We start from the raw sequence: 20256 nt of genomic DNA on the forward strand, positions 1-20256 counted from the left end.
TGCGGACGTACCAAGCTCAAGTTATTGCGATTTGGGGACTGAACGTTGCAACGTTGAACTCCACAGCGCAAAATTAGACTACCACCGTAGAGCTGATGAGATGGGTACAGACTCGCGGGGTGCACGCCGTGACGCCGCCGCGGTCTGTTTCAAATACAAGGTGTGCGCCACGATTAACTTGGATCCTGGCGAGTGCAGGCCATAAAGTTGGATAGCGGGATCGCATTAACTTGAACGTGACCGTTCTTCAATCACGCTCTCTCCCATCAGTGCCCTCGGCTGTCTCGCTAGCAAATGCCAAGACAAGCAGTATTTCTGCTATGTAGCATTCTGAGGTTTGATTGGGACACATGCCGCGTTTGTGTATGTGGACTTTGTCCTTGGTACGCGTATACATCATCGCCGCGGCGCTCGGCGCTGAAACGATGAACCTGTTGCAAGAGCGGGGATCATCCGACCCTTCTCCATTACCGAACGCCGTGCATCTTCATAGAGTCGAGCCAGTGGCTTTGAAGGTGGCCTGTGGCGGGTCAGGGCCCGCATATACTCTCTCAAAATCCTGCTTATTCGTCGAGACGTCATATTGCCACATTTTTGAGCTGTACATCTCGACACCAACGCAGACAGTACCAATGAGTCATAATAGTTCTCCACGTCACATCCCAATCGTAAAACCGCAAGTAATCACTTGCACGCAAACCAAGGATGCTCCACTGGCACCACTTCCGCCATAGTAATCATATCCTCGGGCGATATCTCAACATCTTCTCCAATAGATCTTCCAAGAGTTCAATCTGTGGCGCGGGGCGAGCTGGTCGCGAACAAGAAATAGCAATTCAAACAAAAAGACTCGGAAGAGAGCTCCAAGCTCGGAGCTTGCTGGCGTCGTCTCGAACTTGTCCCTTCGACTCGGCGTAATGTCGGGGACGTCGACAGGCCGGGTAACAAAAGCTCATAATGTGGCGCACGGACTCAACGGAGGTGGCGGGCGAGTATATTTTGCACTGGCTAGTAGCGAGAGACAAAAGACTGACCGGACGGACAATTGCCATTCCGCACAAACACAAGGGTCGTCACCCAACTGCAACATGCACGCACAATAAGACGGCACACAAGTTATGATACATTGGTATTGTACATCGACATGCAGATCCGAAACAAGGCAATTCCGAGAAGGTATGAAACCGAGTCCTAGCTATAATGACTACAATACAATATGTACGTGATTCCGAGATCCGAGACGATGACCAGAGAAGCTCTAAATAGAATCAGAGACAGAGGTATACAATAAGAGGCCCGAGAGGAGAAAAGTACCAGTGAAATAATAACCCTACAAATCCAATGATGTGCTTGACGTCTAGTGAGGCCCCGGGAAAGCCCGACCAGCCTAGATGACCAGAACATGAAGGTGAAAATTCTTCTATCTTGATCGAGGATGCCGAACGTGTACGCCAGGGGAATGACGAAGGAGTGCTTTGATTCGTTGATGTCTATCGCTGCGTTTCACCATGTCCGCGAACATGCCGGTCGAGGATATCGTTGCTGCGTTCGCGAGTCGCAGGTGCAGAAACGCGCAGTCTGCTGTGAGATAGCAACATGAGCCCCACGCTAGGATCATGAAGAACGGGGTTTGCATGCAGGTGGCGGGATGGAGATGCACGCGATGAGATAGAAGGACCTGTTGGGCCAGGACCATGGTGTTGTCAACTTCAAAACGTTGAAGCCAGCTTCAGTGTCGAGGCATGATACATGCGCGAGACAGATGCAGCGCAAGTAGAAGATGAGCAGCTGTTCTTCGTCAATGCCGACGACTGTTTCGGTAAGTTGTTTGATGGAGGAAAGATGATGCTGCGCCGTCCGCCAGATCGTGGAAGCTAGGAGCCAGTGGTCAGCGTTACGTTCGCAGCAGCTCACCGAGGCGGGCAAGGCAATGACGAAGCTCACTAACCTCCAGCAACCACCATAAGCCAGAGCCACCTTAGCAGTTTGCCCAGTAATCAGCCATCACGCCCACCGGTCATACAGGGTCTTCGCTCCCCTGCTCACAAGATCGACCACCACACCCAGCACATACCCCGAGTAACCCGAGCCCACAACCGCCGCACGGAACGTCACGTCCACCACATATCCTGCGCCCACTACACCCAGACCCGCCGCACGCACCGCCAGCCCGGGGACGTGGCCCGCCCCAGCGAGCGCCGCGTCCAGTGCGACCGTAGCCGCCTCACTCGCCGCCTCCCCGAGCCCACACGTCCGGCTCTCGCGCCACTTCCGCCTGCGGACCGCGGCCTTCTGGCGCTCACGCTGTGCATGGCGATGCTCACGCTGGCGTTCTCGCTCCTGTGCATGCCAAGGCTCTTCTTCTTTTTCTTCTTCATCTCCTTCTTCCTCGTCCTCGTCCTCATCATCATACTCGGGCTCCTGCTCCTCGGCGAAGCCCGTGCTCTCCGGTGTCATCTCGGCTAGCATCCTCATCAGCTCGGGCGACGATGCCAGCGCCGCGGTCCGCTCGTCCAAATCGAGTGAGTTGCTGCGAGAGCGGCTGATACGGGGCTTGGGGGGAGGATAGGGTTCGGCCTCCTCGCACGCTTCTTCGCTGTATTCGTCATCTACCTCTGTAGGTGCAGGTTGTTGTGAATGATCAACAGGGGGAGCAGGAGGAGGCTGATCGTCTATGAACGAATTCAAGGGTATTGAAGGCTCGACCCAATCACGACCAGTGGAATGTGACCTCGAATAGCCTATACTCGATGCGTACCCATATGATCCGCTCCGCATAACTTCATGCCGCAACCGTAGAAGGTCATCACTGACACCAGGGGAGGAGGTATATACCTGCCGCTCTCGCGGCGGTTTAAGTGCAGGCATAGGTGTCGGCATAGGCAACGGCGGGAGCCCGCCGGGGCCCAAGATCTTGCGCTCCATCTCTCCAGGTTTGTGCAAAGGACCGGAATGTTTCAGTCTGTACCGTGGAACACTTCCCCTTGGTGGCATAACGCGGCGCTGAGGCGGAGAATACCCGAAGCAGAAAGGTTCGTTCCGTATGCTGCGCGCACACTCCCAAAGGCGGGCGTGGAAGTTGTCCGGAGTGGGCCTGAGGCGCGGCGGCTCGGAGGTGGTTGTGATACGTGTCGTGCCACTCTGTTTGGGCTGCGCAGGCTTGGATGGAGAGCTTGTCGGCTGTTGTGCGGACTGTGGTTTCGCCAGGTCGCCGAGAGACAAGGAAGCAGGCTGGGAGGTGTTGGCACTGGGGGTGGACGTGCACGCGTTTTTGGCTGGCGTGATTGGAGTAATTTTGAGGGTCGTCGATGGCGTCGCAGTTGCAGCTTGGGAAAGATTGTTCGTCGCAAGTGATTTCGTCGTGCTTACACTTGGAGCCGCTGGCGGAGTACCTTGGAACGAGTTGTTGACAGGCACTTGCATCGTTGCTGATGCCGTTGTAGTGGCAGCTTGGACGGGATAACTACCGGCCGTGGACGTTGTTGCGCTTCCGGACGATGACGCAAATATACCATTTGATGGCGATTTCGATGGCCCATTGGAAGCAGAGCTTGGGTTTTGGGTCTTTGGGTCCGATGTCACCCCTCGTGACATATTCAGGAGTGCGTCCTTGAGAACGCATTCTGAGGACCCGCCCTCGGAACTCTTCGGCTCGAACGCAGGAAGAAGGGGCGTGCTCAAAACGCCCGTGCTGGTACTCGGTACAAAGCCAGTATTCCGTGTTGTCTGGGTTCCTAACGACGTCTGCAGAGAAGGCGTTCGCAACGATGGTCCAGAGCTCGAAAGTGCATTGGGGATGATTCCTGGCTGGTTGCCACTCATCTGGGTCCTGAGGGAGGTTTTAAAATCAGTGGATGGACGGGATTCCAGCAACTATCCACGTACAATGCGGGTGCTTGCACTGTGCTTGTTGCCGGCAGCGACTGTGTCGTATGAACGTTCGTCGAAAGCGCGATATTCTGCGGTATTGCGCTTGCACCCTGAACGAAAGTAGTTGCAGATGGGCCGTCTACTTGCATATCCCCCGCAGCGTCAGCATCCAAATCATCCATTTCGTAATCAATATCGTTGAGATCCTGCTCGCATTGCCTCGGTCAATACCAGAATAATGGATTCGCTCGGTCGACCTCCTTACCGTCATGTCGATGTCGACAACCTGCGGCACTTGTTGAACGGCCACAACTTGGATGTTGACACCGCCGTTATTCGGCGTAGGCGCAGTTGCGGCTTGTACAGGCGCGGCATGAGCAGGAAGAGCAGCCTGTGTGCTGGTGGAGTTGTTAGCAGGGGGCGCTTGCGTGACGACAGAGCCCGGAGGCGGAAGCATTGGCCCGGTAGAAATTTGATTAGACGGCGGCACCTGCGTAGGAGCACGACTGTCAGCGGGAGGCATCTGCGCCACAGTGACAAAACTGTTAGCAGGCAGTGCTCGTCCAGTGGTGGGATTGTAAGGAGGAGTCGTCAGTGCAGCAGTAAAGTTTGTTGAAGGCAGACGCGTCTGGAGATTGGCGACCACATGAGGTGGCGACGTTCCCCATACGAGAGGGTTCTCAGGCAGAGATGTCTGCGTTGTGATAGCATTACTCGACGGAACCATCTGCGCGGAGCGAGGGTTATTGGATGGAGGCGTCTGAGCCGAGGGGGTGGTACGAGGAGGGTGAATCTGCGTGGCGGCAAGACTCTGAGGTGGCCTCATCTGCGCAGCAGAATGGAATTGAGGAGATGGCATCAGTCTGGTGGGAGGCACTGGAGGCGGCAGCATCTGTGCGGCAGCACGGTTACCTCCATAATGCATCTGCGTGCTGGCAGAGACACTGGGAGGAGGCATCCTCGCTGAGCCAGAGCCGATAGGAGGCACCTGTGTACCGGTGGAGCTACGAGGAGTAGGGAACATCTGTGCAGCGACAGGCGACTGCGAGGAGTTGGCCTTCTCGTCGATCTTCGTAACAGCAGTCTTTGGAGCAGTCAGACATGGGGCATTCGAGCACGCATCTGCGGCACTCACCTTCGCACCAAGGCTGTGTTGGGCACTAGATCCTGCCGCGGAGCTAGCGGCAGCAGAGCCGTTTGAAGTCGGTATACAGATAGGGCCAGAACCGGCAACTGATACCATTGGAGTCGACACCTTGTTGGATGTGGCGGCCTGAGACCAAGTGACATTTCGTACGGCACCGTCGCCCTTGATTGAGTCGAGGCTGTTTGTGTTTTCAGAAGCGCCGGGATATACAGACATCTGACTTAGATCAACACGAGCGGGCCTTGGCGTCCCTGGCCTTGGGGGTGTTGGCATACCAGCGACATCGTGACTGTTATGTGAGGTGGCAACTTTGTTCTCGGGTTGGGCGGAGAGCGTTTGTTCGGAATGCTTAGTCGATGCAGCACCGCCCTGTGGCGTTGTGACCTTCGAGTTCGTAGATACACTGTTATGACTGCCAATCGCATTGCTGCTGGCGTTGTTTTGTGCAGCTTTGCCGCTTGCTAAAGGTAGGGAAGAGCTGAGCATGAGGTGTGGCGGTATCATACAGTCTGAATATCTTACCTATGGTTGTTGACACAGGTACAGTAGACGCTCCAGGGACATTATGAGAGGGTTCAGCAGCGATTTTGAAGGTCGATTGACGTCCGTAATCAGCAGCAGCTTTCGACAACTTAGCCATGAAAGGATCAGATAGGAATTAGAGAATGTATTGAGAGTACTTACACCACTGCATTGATCGACAGCTGACGTAGGATCTTGATCATTTACGACAGCGATGGGTTCGGCGGTGGTATAGATTGAACCAGCGAGCGCGGCAGGGATGTCGAAAACAAACTCTTTCGAAGAGAAATCAAATACATCGTCAACGGGCGTGATAAAGCTACCGAGCGCGTCAATCGGTCCAGCCATGGCAGTGTGGGATGTGGCGGTCGTTCCAGTAGTTGACTGCACGGATTTAGCGGAAGGTTCAGCAGCGTTCCCGCTGGCATCGGTCGTGGCGGCATCGGAAGTGGTTGTTGTATCAATCACATCAGCGGATTGGTCGACTGGTGCAATGAAGGATTCTCGCAGAGGCGATGGACGGGGTGTTGACTGAACAGGAGGAGCCGCAATCCATTTGCTTGATGCGGATGCGGTATAGTGTTTCGCTAGTCCGCGTTGCCTGCTTCCGTTGCCTCCGCCGTGCGTGTTTGCTGTTCTTCTGGCTCCTGTTCTCCTCATTATGAAGCTATTATGAGCAGGATCGTGAGCGTTAGTCTCAGAGCGCGGAGAGTGGCACAGATGGTGATAGTTGGAGGAAGAAAGGACAAAGGCACCGCTGTGTCTCAGCGATTCGAACTCCGTGCTCCGCCTTTGTTCTGATATTCTCCGCGAAAGGACCCTAAAAGGACCCTAATCCGCCGCCATTGTTCTCGCCACGAGGCTTGGACGGCCACGTTGCCTTCATGGCCAATGCTAATGGCCAATTGTGGCTGCTCCTTGCGCGGCATGCCTCATCAGAGCGAAGATATACGCGAGTACAATCCGAATTGATGGTGAGCGCAGTAGACCTAGCTCTCCGATGTGAGGTGTTGATCTTGCGGAGTCTGATCCGGGCGATATCGATCATCGCTAATCGTGAACGCAACAGTCAATCTCGCCGCTCTCGATCTCTGTTTATATATCCGGCAATACGTCGCAAAGTACAGAGCATGTTGACCTGGTTTTAACGCGCCTTCCAGCGCAGTCAGAGCAGTAATCCCCTCCGCATCACACAGAAAACGAAAGCTGTGGATGGACTACGAGCGACTCCGTCACATGTTGCTCTCTGGCGATCAGTAACGCACGTGGTGCTCCCTTACATGACATCGGCCAGCCATACTATAATGCTGGACCGCCATATTATTTCTGTACCCTCGTCTGCATGCCATTTGATAAATCTCGGCTCCGTGTTTTTCCGATGCCAACCTACAGAGCAAGAGAAAAACAGAATCGAGGCTTCAACTTGCGAAGGGGTCAAAAAGCATGCCAACATGGCTAGGAGTATGTCGGACCTCATTTATGCGAAGCATACTATGCCTTACGCATTCCGTAGCGTGCATTTACGTTATTGTCACTTCGTTGTCTCTCTTATAATCGTACCTCAACAAGAACCGCAAGAACCGCGCGCTTTGTCGCATCGCTCTTTGTACCTTCAATCGCGTCAGTTGTCCCAACGAGGATAACTGTAGCATTTGAGACGAGAATTTAGGGTGAGCACTTTGACTCCTAGATATCTTCTTGGTCGATTGTCGACCGATAGAAGCGCACGAGGCAACATGGATGATCACGAACACTTTATTAGGTGTCGTTTTTGGTTTCCGCAGCAAGCTGTCATTCGTCGTTCTGACAATTGCGCGCTCGTATCCCCCAGATCGGCGAGAACTCGCCGCCGGCCACGTTGGATGTAGTATACTGAAACCCCACGTGTCTCCGTGTATTCTTGCCACTGGCCAGAATCTGCCTACACACACCTGCAGAGTCTAAACATCTGCAAGTCATACGCATTGTCGCTACGCATCATTATCTGATTCGCGCTAGCCGACTTATCCGGGCCATCCGTCGGTAGGTTGCTCGAATGGCTGTGCAGCACTCGAAAAGGACTCCGTAGTTATGAAGTTCCTTGTAACACCTCTCTACGCTATGCAGAGTGCTGGATTGAAACGTCACGCATGCTTCTCCGTTGAACAGCAGATTCATTTTCACTTAAGCTGAGGCTAAACACCTGAGATGATATAGCTCGGGCGGGCAGATGGACTGTCCCTCGTGCTGTACCACGTCGATAGTACATGCCTTGTGGAAGTGACCAGTTCCCTTCAGGTGCTCTAGAGTACATACAAATCCATTTGACGCACAGTACATCGAAGGAAGATTCCTGGGACACCTTTGTCCCTTGTTCTTCAGTCTCTTCCGAGTAGACTACAACCTATTGCGAACCATCCCAATTATATGGATCAAAAAAATTTACGGACGTGTGACAGTGAGTTTGTCAAGTATATCGAACACCACTTCCAAAGCGATCAACCCGAAGCTGTTAGCTCCGAAAACCGTTTTGTTTCGCGAGCTGAAGTCCCATGCAAGCCAAGCTTGCGACAGAGCATAAGTTAGGTCACTATGTGAATAAGGTTGCGTTGGATTGAACAGCTGCAGCTTGATATGCTCGACAAGCGTCGACGAGTGCAAGTGCATCCGCTGTATACGATCTTGCCGCCAACGTTTCTGCGAACATTTCGCCATAATCGTTCCGACCACTACCTCTTCCTCGACCAGCCGCACGTCCGGCGCGTCGGAGAGTGTGTGAGTCATACAAATATAACGCAGCTCATCCGCGTACTTCTGGAAGAGCTTGGACATGTCCGCAACGTATCGGTCCTCATTGCGAGAGTGATGCAGCTGGTGTTCAATGGAGGGCTTCAAGGCCACTGAGATGGCATCTGACAGTGGCTTTACTTTGGATGAGCCTCCGTTGGTCGCGGGGCCCGCTTGGGACGACGCCGTCGGGTCCACAATTCGTATGTTTCGGTACAGTTCTCCGAGTGCACGGGTCGAATTGTAGAACTCTGTATGAAGTGGATTCACATCTTCAGCCTGTCGACGCTCGTGTCAATGTAGATTCATTGTAACGACTCTATGTTGAATCCCACCATGTGCCAGTCAGGTTTGTAAGGAATCAGATATCAAGGCAAGTCATGGATGTCCACGGGCACTCCGTTTTTGGGATAATCCACTGCTTGACTGCAGAGTTGAGCGAGCTTCAGACACTTCTTATCACGCGTCCCATTCTGGAATATGTATGAGCTGAGTGAACCAAACAAAGCGGCTCCAAGTACCTTCGATTGGTCTGGCAAGGAACAAATAAGCATGGACGACACAGCGAGCTGAAGACATCGATGACTTACCTGCTATTACGAGATGCCTGTCGGACAATAGACCCTGCCATTGAATAGCACAACGATTCTGGAAGTCCAATGAAATTCACATACGAGGACATCAGAGTTGAAATATTCAACAACGAAGTCGCATATGTCCTCTATTGTACTATCGCGGTCGAGCTCGTTCTTCTCGCCCGGAGGATACTCTGCTGGTTTTTCATGTTCTGGCGGGAGTAGCGCACCGTACTTGATGACAGAATAGAGATCTCTACGGAAGTGGTCAGCGTCATCTGGCTTGGGCGATGCAGAGTTCTCACCCATCTAAATCGCCACCTCCGAGACAGGACGCCAACGAACGGTCACCTAACAGAGTGACGTCAGCCAGCAACTACATGCCAAAGCCAAGATGATGCCTCACCGACTGATGGCAGCACAACGACGTTCTTCAGGTTGCGGAAGAAACAGACTTTGTCGGCTGGAGGTTCACCAATAGCAGTGACCCGTTGAACTGCATGATAATTAGGAATTATACAGGTAGATTAAATAACAAACCAACCATCTCCTGGATGGACCACTGGACTTCGCTCGATTATCACAGCACCTGCATGTGTGAAAGTTACAGGAAGCTCTCACGGATATAACAGAGACAATCGCACCTTTGAGGTACCTGGGAGCCTCATCATCTCGATCTTGTATGCACGCTGTAGCATGTCACGTCATAGTATGCACGGATGGTGGGTGCTGACGGACGTACCATAAATCTGGCCAGGACTCAGACAGAAGACATTCTCGACACCCTCTTGTTGGTAGGCAGGTCCTTCATCAGCGACGCCAACAAGTTTATAACTATCCGGGATAAGGATACGCGCTCCATGCCTGATGTCGCGCAAAACATGGTTTTTGGAGTATTGAATCAATCGGTCAATAAAAGGGTCGTCAATCGTGCGTTCTGGACCTTCGATCCCAAAGCCCATGCCAAGCTTCTCTAGGGACTCCAATATGTAAGGAAGGCGGAATGCTGCGCCCAGCTGATGGTCTCTGAGAAAGTCGATGGCATTTGCGATGGAATCCGTGGCTGTGTAAACAGCCGTCTTGGCAGTCTCCTGTAGCTTCAAAAAGGTCTTTTTATCGACGCCGCGGTCCTCCAGAATCATGACTAATGGGCTATCAAAAAGGCAAATGAGCCGATGCAACTACACGTACAAATCGTACTCACCGGTTCAGATAGCACTTTCCCGGTCGCTCAAATGCTCGGGCGATCTCAATCTCTGCCAGATCCTCGTTATGGGCCTTGAACTTGTTCATAGATGGCCTCAGTCTCATCTTAACACCGTCTAGTCGCGCATCGATGACTACCATGCCCTTATAACCTGCACTATCTCTTGAGAGAAGCCCTACTATGTACATGATTAGAATACGCACCAAGGAAACGTATCTGATACTAGTGGTTTCTCATCTCATAAGCCCTCACGTCCCTCGGACAGAGATTCACGAAAGACTTACGGCAGATGGTTTGATGCATCTTTGCCTCGATTCTGGTCTGGCATTGCATAGTGCTTCCCAAATCATATCACCTAATTGCACTGATATCGTACCAACGCCATCAGTGAACAGGTAATCTCCGTGTCCCAGATCATCCATCTCTTCCCAATGATCCTTCGTGATCGAGACCGACGGGTCGGTGGCTGTGAACGCCTGTGCTATGCGAGCTGCATATTTTGACGGTTGTCTAATAACGCCCGAGAAGTCACCCAGGCTATCTCTGATTCTCTGGGAGGTGACGTAGCCTTCGGTGGGGTGGTGGAAGGGATTCATGAACCAGACCGAATGCTCGCGCAGCGCCGAGGAGGAGTAAGCAAGGAACTCAAACTCACGTCCGGCGAGTTCAAAGCCATTCTTGAGGACTCCACCTACGCGCTCCTCGAGCAGAGACAGCCCGTCAACCTAGTACAGGAGATCAATCCATACGTCGCCGTGCCGCAACAAGTTCACAAACCTCACGCGCCCAACGATACTGCAATCGATCTTCATCTCTAAAATCTACTCTTATAAAGTGCTCTTGATGGTCCGCGTACCGGCGAATGACACGATTAGATTGTATCACGTAAGGACCTTCCAGGATCATCCGCGTTGGAGTGAATGTGATATGATGACAAGCGAAGTTGCCAGGAAGGAGGGGCGTGGATTCCACGTCTTCGTTTCGAATACGATTAAAGCACTGCATAGGAGTTTCCTCAGACTTACGAGAACGTAACTCCGCCGAGTAGAGGCGAAGAACCTCGCCAGCCTGCACGCGCTGCTTGTCGTAGAGGTCGACAACGGGCCCACGCAGGACACCGAGCAGGTCTTCAGTAGTCAACAAGCCATTATGAAGAAGAGCCTCAAGCTGGAAGGCAACGGGCCAGTCAAAAGAGCGCACCCATACTTTGATGTTGTGGAGCTTCTTTGGCAGGAAAAACCCACAGTTGTAGGCTTCGACCTTAGCCCGGACAGGACGCTGAAGACCTGCAACTTTGCATAGCTCTTCAAAGCAATCGACACCCTGCTCCTCGTTGAGGATGACACGAAGCTGGTGAGCATATGGCGCCACGACCGCATGAGTCGCAGTCAAACTACTAAGCCTTTGTCGAAACTTCCGATTATCTCTCCAGTCGTCACCAGTGAGCTCTCGGTTGATGCGCTGTTTCTCCAATATGGGCGGAGTCAATATATCAAAACAGATGACTGGGTGAGACAGTCAGATGTGATATGACTTATTTTTTGAGAGACATTACTGACAAGGATTACCGAAATCAAGGCCAACGGTGAGTTCACGTATATTAACAAAAGTGATGGCAATGTCATGCGCAGTCTCTTCTGTCATTGTATCTCCCATCTGTTGAAACTGACGATGAACAGCTCTTCTGAGGAACGATTTTGGACAGGCGTACTTGAATATGGATTAGCTTGCGGTCGTACTCGAACCTAAGCAACCCAGCGCCTTTATTTTTGTGACTGATTTCAAACTCGCAAGAGAAGGCTCGAGAAGCAGTCGATGATGATCCAGGCAATTGGTAGAATACGCCGAACTGGATCTTGTCAACGTGTAAGCTGACATCGAATTTCCGCAAGATCTCTTCCTTCTCTTCCTCCACATCCGGGCTGACGTATGGGACCTTCTCCAGTTTCTGGATCTTCCGCCTCTTACACATGTTATGGCTTCGATAGAAACATATCTTGGAGTCATTTATAGAGATAAAGTTGCCTTCGGCACGTATCCACTTCAGGAATTTGTCGCCAATTTTTCGAGAACCAACTGTCATTGTTCCTGTTCCATTATTTTCTACGCCACCACGGCCTCGCTTGAGCGTGACCATGAAGTTCCTGTGGAAGCACGCGGGGATAGAGTCGCATCGACTACGAGGTGTTAGGAAGGTACATACGCAGGACGATCCTTAGAATCCGTAGGATTAAAGAACTCCTCGCTGTGCAACACTTTCCCCACAGCGCGTTTGACATCCCAAACGCTCGCATTGAACGCAATGTTACTCAACGAAATCTCCATCTTACTCTTCCAGCCGCAACTAACTATAGCAGTATCTGTTGAGTGTTGTCACCGCGTCGTGAAGGTGGATGAGTGCACGAAGGAGGATACCAAAGCGCTCAGCGATATCGATGGATACCTGGCGAGTGATTGTCAATTGGCCACGGGGATGACACGGTCACGTGGTTGTACGCGCAACGCGTCGCGCGCTGAAATCGAACCAACACGTGTGTTTACGTAAGGTGGCTAACGTGTGTTCTGCACGACGGCAACGAGTTGTTCCAGGTTAGCACGCTCCTCATATCTCCTCCCGACACCCACTCCGACATCGACGGCGTTAGGCCTCCAACGATGTCCGCAGCCCTCTATATGACAATGCCGCCTCCACCTCGCCGCCACCCGCTCAGCGTACCCACCAACCATCATGCCGTCAACAGTCGACCCTCTCCTCCTGCGACCCCGCCCAAGCCGCAAGAACAACCAAAGCGGTCCGGCTCGCCACCTCTTCCTCGACAGAATACCAAAGTTGCACCTCCTTCACCTCCGAAGGTTATCACTGACAAGAGTCGCACACTTGAATTTCAACGGGTTGGATTGTTGGGCGAGGTACGCCTTCCTGTGCCATGTCACTTTTGTCTTCGCAATATGCTGCTCGACTCGACATCACGGCAGTTATATCCTGTCGTAGCGCATGCAACCTGCCTTAGAATACCGCAGGGCCAGCAGCAATTGTCGCAGTCGACATCATGTGCGGCGGTGCATGTTTTGCCGTGCTATTTAATTTGTTCCATGCACATTTTGTTTTCAACGCATACCCGAACGCATGCACATACGTGATTATGACGAGCAGATGATGACGGTATTAATTTTGTAGGGTGGCTTTGCACGTGTATATGAAGTGCAAGATCCTCGCGGACTGCGTGTGGCCTGCAAGGTGGTCACGAAATCCTCCCTCAAGACGAAGAAAGCAAAGACTAAGGTAATTCTCGCGTTTGGTGCCTTTCTGGCTCTTTCTGACCATCGTGCAGCTGTACGCGGAGATCAAGATACACCGTTCCCTTAATCACCCAAATATCGTTAATTTCCAGGAATGTTTCGAGGACGACGACAACGTATACATGACTCTAGAGCTATGCCACAACGGCTCCTTAATGGACATGCTCCGCCGACGAAGACGGTTCACTGAACCAGAAGCGCGTTTCTTCATGGTTGAACTGATCGGCGCTTGCCATTACATGCATACGCACCAGGTCATTCACCGGGATCTCAAGTTGGGGAACATATTCCTTGATAAGAACATGCATGTGAAGGTCGGTGACTTCGGGTTAGCCGCTCTCATCGAGAACCCAGGCGAACGCAAGAAAACCATTTGCGGGACGCCGAACTACATTGCACCAGAGGTTCTCTTCGACACTGCCAATGGCCATAGCTTTGAGGTGGACACCTGGTCAATCGGCGTGATTTTGTACACTCTTGTTGTCGGACGCCCACCTTTCCAAACAAAAGATGTCAAAGCAATCTACAAGTGAGCAAAACTCTATGATCCGCACTTTGCTTTAACATCCACGCTTCCAATAGGAGGATTCGTGACAACGAGTACGAGTTCCCCGCCGACCGCGCAGTCTCGTACCAAGTCCAAGAGCTCGTGCAGGTCATTCTGACCCCAAACCCGCAAGAACGACCCACCCTGCACGAGATCATCGATCACGCATGGTTCACTTCCGGGACTGTACCAGGCTATATCCCGGCCACAGCCCACGATGGAGTGCCTGACTTCCGCCACATCACGCGACCGATTTCAGAGGCGAATCTCGCCCGACTGAGAGGGAATGCCATGCTTGACAAGGATCAGTCTTCCAACATCGCTGTTCCGGGCGCGCGGCCATCAGGCGCTCCAGGTACTGGAGTGAGTGCAAATGTTGCCGGGATGAAGGGCGTGACGTCGAGTCTCGCGCAGCAAGAGAAGGAGTTCCACAAGGCGGTGCAGCCTGGCAGCCCGATCTCTGCTCTGCTCAGCTCTGCACGACAGCCGCTCATGGTCGGCCCGATGCCCACACGTGACGAGCAGCCCCTCATCCGCAAGCTGCAAGCTGCCAGAGATCACCGCGGCCCTGCTCGCCTCCGCATGCAGGCTTTCCCTGAGCCTGAGGACGATGGCGAGCTCAGGCGAGAAGAGCAGCGCAAGAAGGAGCTCGAATCGCAGAAGGCACGGATTGTTGCTCAGATGGCCACCACCGGTGCACCAGAGTCAGAGTACGCTCAGGATGGTCCGGAGAACCAGGAGAACGTCCCTCCTACGACCTACCGTGACAATCGTTCCAAAGAGCATGTCAAGAACAAGGACAAGGAACGAATTACCAAGGACGAACCTGCCTCAGCTGGCGCGAGCCCAACGAACTCTGGAAGTCTCCCGATAAAGCCTAACGGCTTCGATGCCGCAGCGCGAACGCTCACTGCTGCGTTCGAAGCTAAGGCAGCCGGACGATTGTTCAGAGATCCACGCGACGACGTAGACCTGCCAGACGCGAAAGTGTTCATAGCCTCCTGGGTAGATTATTGCAATAAGTACGGCATGGGCTACGCCCTGACGGACGGTTCCGTGGGCGTCCACTTCAACGACAGCACCACCATGATCTTGGCTCCGGATAAGAGGTGCGTTGATTGCCAAGCACGTGCAGGACGCTCACCGATCGAGAACCATCAACAGCCATTTCGATTACATCACGTCGAAGAGCAAAGGTATGGTCTATGTGCGCAAGAACCACACCATTGAAGACTATCCTGAGGATCTCAAGAGCAAGGTCTACCTGCTGAAGCACTTTGAGAAGTACATCATGGAGAAGTTATATGGTGATTACAACTACACGTTCGAGGACCGGGAACGCGTCAAGGGCATGGACTTCGTCGTCAAGTATCTCCGAATGAAGCATGTGATTGTGTTCAAGATGAGTCATGACGTCTTGCAGGTCAGTATATTCTCCCTAATGCATTTCGCTCTCGCTGACGCTCGGTACTGCTTAAAGTTCAATTTCTACGACCACTCAAAGGTGATCTTATCCTCACAGGGCCTGCTTATAACACACATCGACAAGAACTATAAACTCACGCGATGGACGCTCAGTGAGGTGATGGCACAGGCTCTCCGTCCTTCCCACGCCGATCCCGAGCGGGCCAAGTTCCACCAGCGTCTTGTCGACAAGTTGAAGTATTGCAAGGAGGTCCTGGTGTCTATCAAGAATGCTAGTGTTAGCCAGGTACAGGGACAGGCTCAGGCGGCTCCTGGATCTGCCATGGCTCCTGAGGAAGTGCCTTCTTCTGGGACGAGGTCATCGGTGTCGAGCAAGGCATCTAAGGTGTCTCTGCGCTAGCGCTCTTTCGCGTGGGATCTAGAGGAGAGTGACGATGTAGGTCGTCAGTCTTTCACAGTAACGAGAATCTTTTCCGGCATTTTACTATGATACACATCCATGGGACTGTGCCCTCTTGAACCTCTATCCCGTAGCATGGCGCACCACTATCGTGATTCCTGACTTTATTCTTCAGCGTCCTGGCGCAGTTGGACCCTTCTTGCCACCTTATGTTGACTTCCTCGTGTTGTGACGGTTCTTTGTACTATTGCCACTTTTTGCACTGCGGTTGGCCGTACGCAGGTGCGGAATTCCACCGACGTTCATGATATATGTCTATAGCGTTGTGCTCGTGTGAGTGCTGTATTGACGGGCTATGACCCGAATAGGTTCTACTTGCGCGCCGTACGTACTCGCTGTGTCCCCATGCATATCAGCAATGCCAGTAACGGATTGGTGATGCAGTGCGACACGTTTCATGGTACAGTCAAGCCATATTTTCGAAAGATCGATCTTGTTTGTAGGGGCTGTTCGCCCGAGACTAGAACCTGCGTGTAGATACTCTAATTTGATGGGCTCAGTGATCTTGCCACTGCGAGCCCTGCGTTCTCTGAGAGTATAAAGAGTGAAGATTACGGTGTCAGGGTGCGATTATGAGACAGATAGCTAGTGAGTAAGGTCACAAGTCACGGTGCTCTAACCTCGTCGAGTGAAGGCGGGACACACCAGCTGGATGGCAGGCTTCCGTGAGAGCTTGAGACAGGGCAGCTCTGATGCAGACAGAGCTTGCTGTCGCGATTCATGGGCTGACGCCCCCAGCGATTGTCGGATCACCACCTCGGTCTCGTTAGAGGAAGACAAAACGGCGGGGTGCTATATATATACATGCAGGTAGGCGCGCTGACTTTTTAGCCGCGGCGCTCGTTGCTATGCCGCCCAATTGCAACACTTGCTCTAGCCGCTCGGTAGCCATGAGATCTGTCCCTCGACAGCTCATTAGCTTTCTCTGAAGGTATATAGTTTAGTTGTTTAGCTCTAACGCCCCAGAGCTGGATCCCGCTTGTTCCCTCTTCGTTGTCGCAGTCCTCGTCGGTTTCATTGCTCACCCAATTTTAGTCCAGGCTCCTTCAGCTGTGCCGAGGGAGCAACAACCACCTTCTTAGACATGTCACCGGAAGACACTGCACTCACGTATGAGACTCACCATAGTCTATATTTGGCCACGCTCATGGTGATGCAGTTATGTGGAGGTATATCTGGTCTTCAAGAATCATTTCTTTTTTACGGTGACCGGTATGCTCGTCTTGTTGTTCCCATCATACTTTCGTTGTCTTGCTCATATTTGGCGCATTGCAGTGCTATGTTGCTACGACTACATCCTGACATTGGACCGTGAAATCAAATTCATATGGAAGGCCGACCTCTCATTTGCAACTTCACTTTACTACGCCTTCAGATATGCCGCGCTATGCAATACAATCATGGTACTGCTTACTCGGATTGCATGGCCAAGTTGGCAAAGTGTTCGAGTGAGTTTTCGTAGGCATATGGTGCCTTCATGCATGTTATGGCTGACTAAGTCGCACCACAGACGTGAGCAGATGCCAATCATTGGTACATCACTGCGCCCGGCTCACGCTTCTCATCGGTCCCCTTTTCAGCTGCGGCACCGTCTTGCGTGTGCAAATGGTATTAAATATAATTGTTCTGGTCAGTGCTACAAGTATGTTTGTTCTGCGACTGGCACATAATGAAGAATTTCACAACTTGGACAGTTTTTGCGGCATTACGGGTATATGCCATCTTCAGTTGCAATAAATGGATGTTCGGTCTCGTTGTCTTGTCCGGAATAATCAATCCAGTCATCTCGATCGTGAGACGTCCCAAACGCTTGCATTTTATGCTCAGCTAATGTCAATGGCTTGATGCAGTATATTTTCGCGGCAGCCTCGCCAGACCCTTTTGTGGTCACGCCTTTGCAAGCATGTATGGTTGACATCATCAGCGGCAATTCACCCTATGAAAGGTGTGTGTCCGGAACCTTTACAGCCGATATTGATTATTCTAACGTGCGCTTAGTTGTGCGTGAGACAATCTGACGAACATCTGAGTCGCATTTCCTAATCGTGTGCGCTACAGGGATGACGGCTGCAAGAGCTGCCTCACTCGTGTCTGATGGCTTGGTATTAACGTTGACATGCATGAGAACCGTCTGGAAGGCAGACTTAAGATTCATAAAATTGTCCCTTGGGTCATCCTTGCAGTATGTATTGTTGATGGACAGTACGTGTCTGCAAATATCCGCCGTTGTATACTGCTAATGCACATGCCGTTGTATTCCTTCAGCCACGCTATGGTTTGCGTGCGTACTAGCATTTGAGAAGCCAATGTAAGCTCACATCGCTAATGCTCAGCTTCCTCTGCGTCATCAACGTCATCGGCATTGCAAAAGGTCGCATGATTGAGGTATGGGACGCAGTTGCCATCTTGATGTCAAATTATGAACTTTTTTCTTGTCCAGTTCGTCGATATCTGGCAGATTTGGACGGGAATGTGAGTGGCGCCTCGATGATACTACTACAAGCACCTCGAACTGAGCACACGTGATAGTTTCAGTTCAATGTTACTGTCTCGGCTAGTACTCGACCTCCGCGAAGCCGCTGCAGCCGGGATCGAGAGCGAAGGGACGTTCTCTTATGCACAGTGGGATCTGGCTTTTGCTCCCGAAGAGGAGGGCTCAGTGGGTGAGCTCGACGACGTGGTGACCGAAGCTTCACATAGAATGGTACGCCGCTCAGTACTGAATGACGTGTCAAGCTAACGGATGAGTGAAGGAATCATAGGTTGCATGTGTGTCCCAACCATGTTCCTTCTGTCTACAGATTGGCCATTCAACATGAGTTTCGTGCCACTCGTGACTGGATGTTGAATGAAAGTCGTGAGAACGGTCTTCGAAGAGCAAATACCCACCGCTGTGTAGACGGATGGAAAACGAGTGGAAGGGAGGGCAGACGCTAGAGTCAAAGGCTTCAGCTCCTTGATGATAGAAGGACTATATTAGTAGTATGTACCTAGAATCAACTACGGTACATTAGTATGTAAGCTGCATTCATGCAGGACAGTATCGATACTCACAGGCTTCAGCTCCTTGATGATAGAAGGACTGAAGCCCGCAGAACGAGCGAAGCGGGTGAAAAGTCTTACGGGCGCTAATGCCTGATAAGTACATAAAAGGAAATACCAACTGATAAGTCCATACTTAAGTATAGCTAGGCTTGATATTCCAACACTTCCCCTCAAGCCAGGCGAAGTCCAAGCATTCCAGCGAACTTCTCCACCTTCTGGTGGGTCAACGCCTTGGTAAGAAGGTCGGCGACCATGTCATTGGTCAGGCAATACAAGATGACGGCGCGTTCCATATCGATAACCTCGCGAATGAAATGGTAGCGAATGTTGATATGCTTCGTTTGCGCATGAAGGAGTCCACTCTGCGCGATCGAGATTGCGCTCTGATTGTCGGCGTGTAACGGTGTCAGTTCCACCAGAGGTGAGGTGAGTTCCGTGAGAAGCGCGCGTAGCCACAACAGCTCGCGCGACACGTCAGATGCGGCAATGTATTCGGCCTCCGTGGAAGACAGCGCGAAGACCAGCTGACAGCTCCCCCAGAGTAGAGGAAGCTGTACGCTGAGATCGAGTGATGATGGGCTTGCGAGGCCCAGTCGGCATCAGTGTAACCTATAAGACCGTCGGTTGTCGCACTGAATGTCAAGGCCAGGTCGCGTGTGCCTTTAAGATAGTGCAGCACGCGTTTTGCGGCTTCCCGATGCACAGGCGCTGGATCAGCCATGAAGCGTGCCAGTGTCGAAGTGGCGAACGTGATGTCAGGACGTGTGCCGATAGCGGCGTACATAAGGCTCCCGACGAGCCTTGCATATAGCTTGCGAGCCATGTGCGCACGATCTTCGTCCGAGAGCTCGATACCGAAGAGGTTAATGTGGGGGTCCATCGGAACCGTGAGTACATAAGCGTTGGTCATGCCAAAGCGATCAAGTATCGTGTCGATGTACGCAGCTTGTGAAAGCGAGATGGTGCAGGCAGTGCGGTCATGGCAAATTTCAAATCCTAGCAGCCAGTGCACCTTGCCCAGGTCAACAATTTTGAACTGTGCGGTGAGCTCCCGCTTGAGATCGGTCATGGTGGCCATCATATTGGTGATCAGTGTGCAGTCGTCGACATGAATCACTATGATAATGATGATGTTAGAGACGAAGGCAAAGAACACACCAAAGTCGTGTTTGCTTCGCTCTAGACCCAGGCCAGTGAACAGCTTACAGAGCTGAATATACCACTGTCAGCCAGCCTGTTTGAGGCCATACAGTGCCTTGATGAGCCTCCAGACATAGTCTTCATGTCCGGGAACCTCGAAACCATGCGGCTGTTTCATATAGATGGTCTTGTCAAGCTCGCCATTCAGATATGTGTTTTTGAAGTCTATCTGGTGGATTTCCCAGTCATTAG

General features: G+C 52.1%; 3 protein-coding genes across 3 annotated transcripts; 2 read left to right on the forward strand and 1 right to left on the reverse strand.

Moving 5' to 3' along the window:
* Positions 1–7742: 7742 nt before the first annotated feature.
* LAESUDRAFT_725305 (RdRP-domain-containing protein) lies at positions 7743–12483 on the reverse strand. Its single transcript, XM_040908800.1, has 15 exons — positions 12291–12483; positions 11799–12231; positions 11647–11743; positions 10865–11592; positions 10368–10812; positions 10085–10238; positions 9623–10032; positions 9525–9569; positions 9425–9469; positions 9287–9376; positions 9186–9231; positions 8980–9136; positions 8892–8929; positions 8698–8794; positions 7743–8584 (listed from the first exon to the last, which is right to left on the reverse strand). The coding sequence occupies exons 1-15, from the start codon at positions 12410–12412 to the stop codon at positions 7961–7963; spliced, it is 3531 nt and encodes a 1176-aa protein (XP_040764730.1). The 5' UTR covers positions 12413–12483; the 3' UTR covers positions 7743–7960.
* A 283-nt stretch (positions 12484–12766) lies between these two features.
* On the forward strand, positions 12767–15759 carry LAESUDRAFT_652234 (Pkinase-domain-containing protein; the record flags this gene model as incomplete). Its single annotated transcript, XM_040904348.1, has 6 exons — positions 12767–12997; positions 13266–13370; positions 13420–13916; positions 13970–15043; positions 15099–15357; positions 15415–15759. The coding sequence occupies 6 exons, from the start codon at positions 12767–12769 to the stop codon at positions 15757–15759; spliced, it is 2511 nt and encodes an 836-aa protein (XP_040764731.1).
* Positions 15760–16903: 1144 nt separating this feature from the next.
* Positions 16904–18581, forward strand: LAESUDRAFT_758804 (uncharacterized protein; the record flags this gene model as incomplete). The annotated part of the gene is made up of 9 exons (XM_040912499.1): positions 16904–16929; positions 16979–17031; positions 17095–17222; positions 18003–18021; positions 18085–18100; positions 18153–18204; positions 18260–18291; positions 18349–18523; positions 18573–18581. 9 exons carry the CDS (start codon positions 16904–16906, stop codon positions 18579–18581), a joined length of 510 nt encoding a protein of 169 aa, XP_040764732.1.
* Positions 18582–20256: the final 1675 nt, after the last annotated feature.

This window comes from Laetiporus sulphureus (genome assembly GCF_001632365.1).
Source record: "Laetiporus sulphureus 93-53 unplaced genomic scaffold LAESUscaffold_17, whole genome shotgun sequence".
In the NCBI taxonomy this organism is placed as follows: domain Eukaryota; kingdom Fungi; phylum Basidiomycota; class Agaricomycetes; order Polyporales; family Laetiporaceae; genus Laetiporus; species Laetiporus sulphureus.

Excerpts from the sequence above, each read along its gene's own strand:
- LAESUDRAFT_725305 (XM_040908800.1), bottom strand. The coding sequence starts at position 12,412 with ATGGAGATTTCGTTGAGTAACATTGCGTTCAATGCGAGCGTTTGGGAT. Across the intron at positions 9,377-9,424 it reads AGTGGTCCATCCAGGAGATG|TTCAACGGGTCACTGCTATT; the intron begins GTTGGTTTGTTA and ends ATTATCATGCAG. Across the intron at positions 9,232-9,286 it reads CGTTGTGCTGCCATCAGTCG|GTGACCGTTCGTTGGCGTCC; the intron begins GTGAGGCATCAT and ends TCACTCTGTTAG.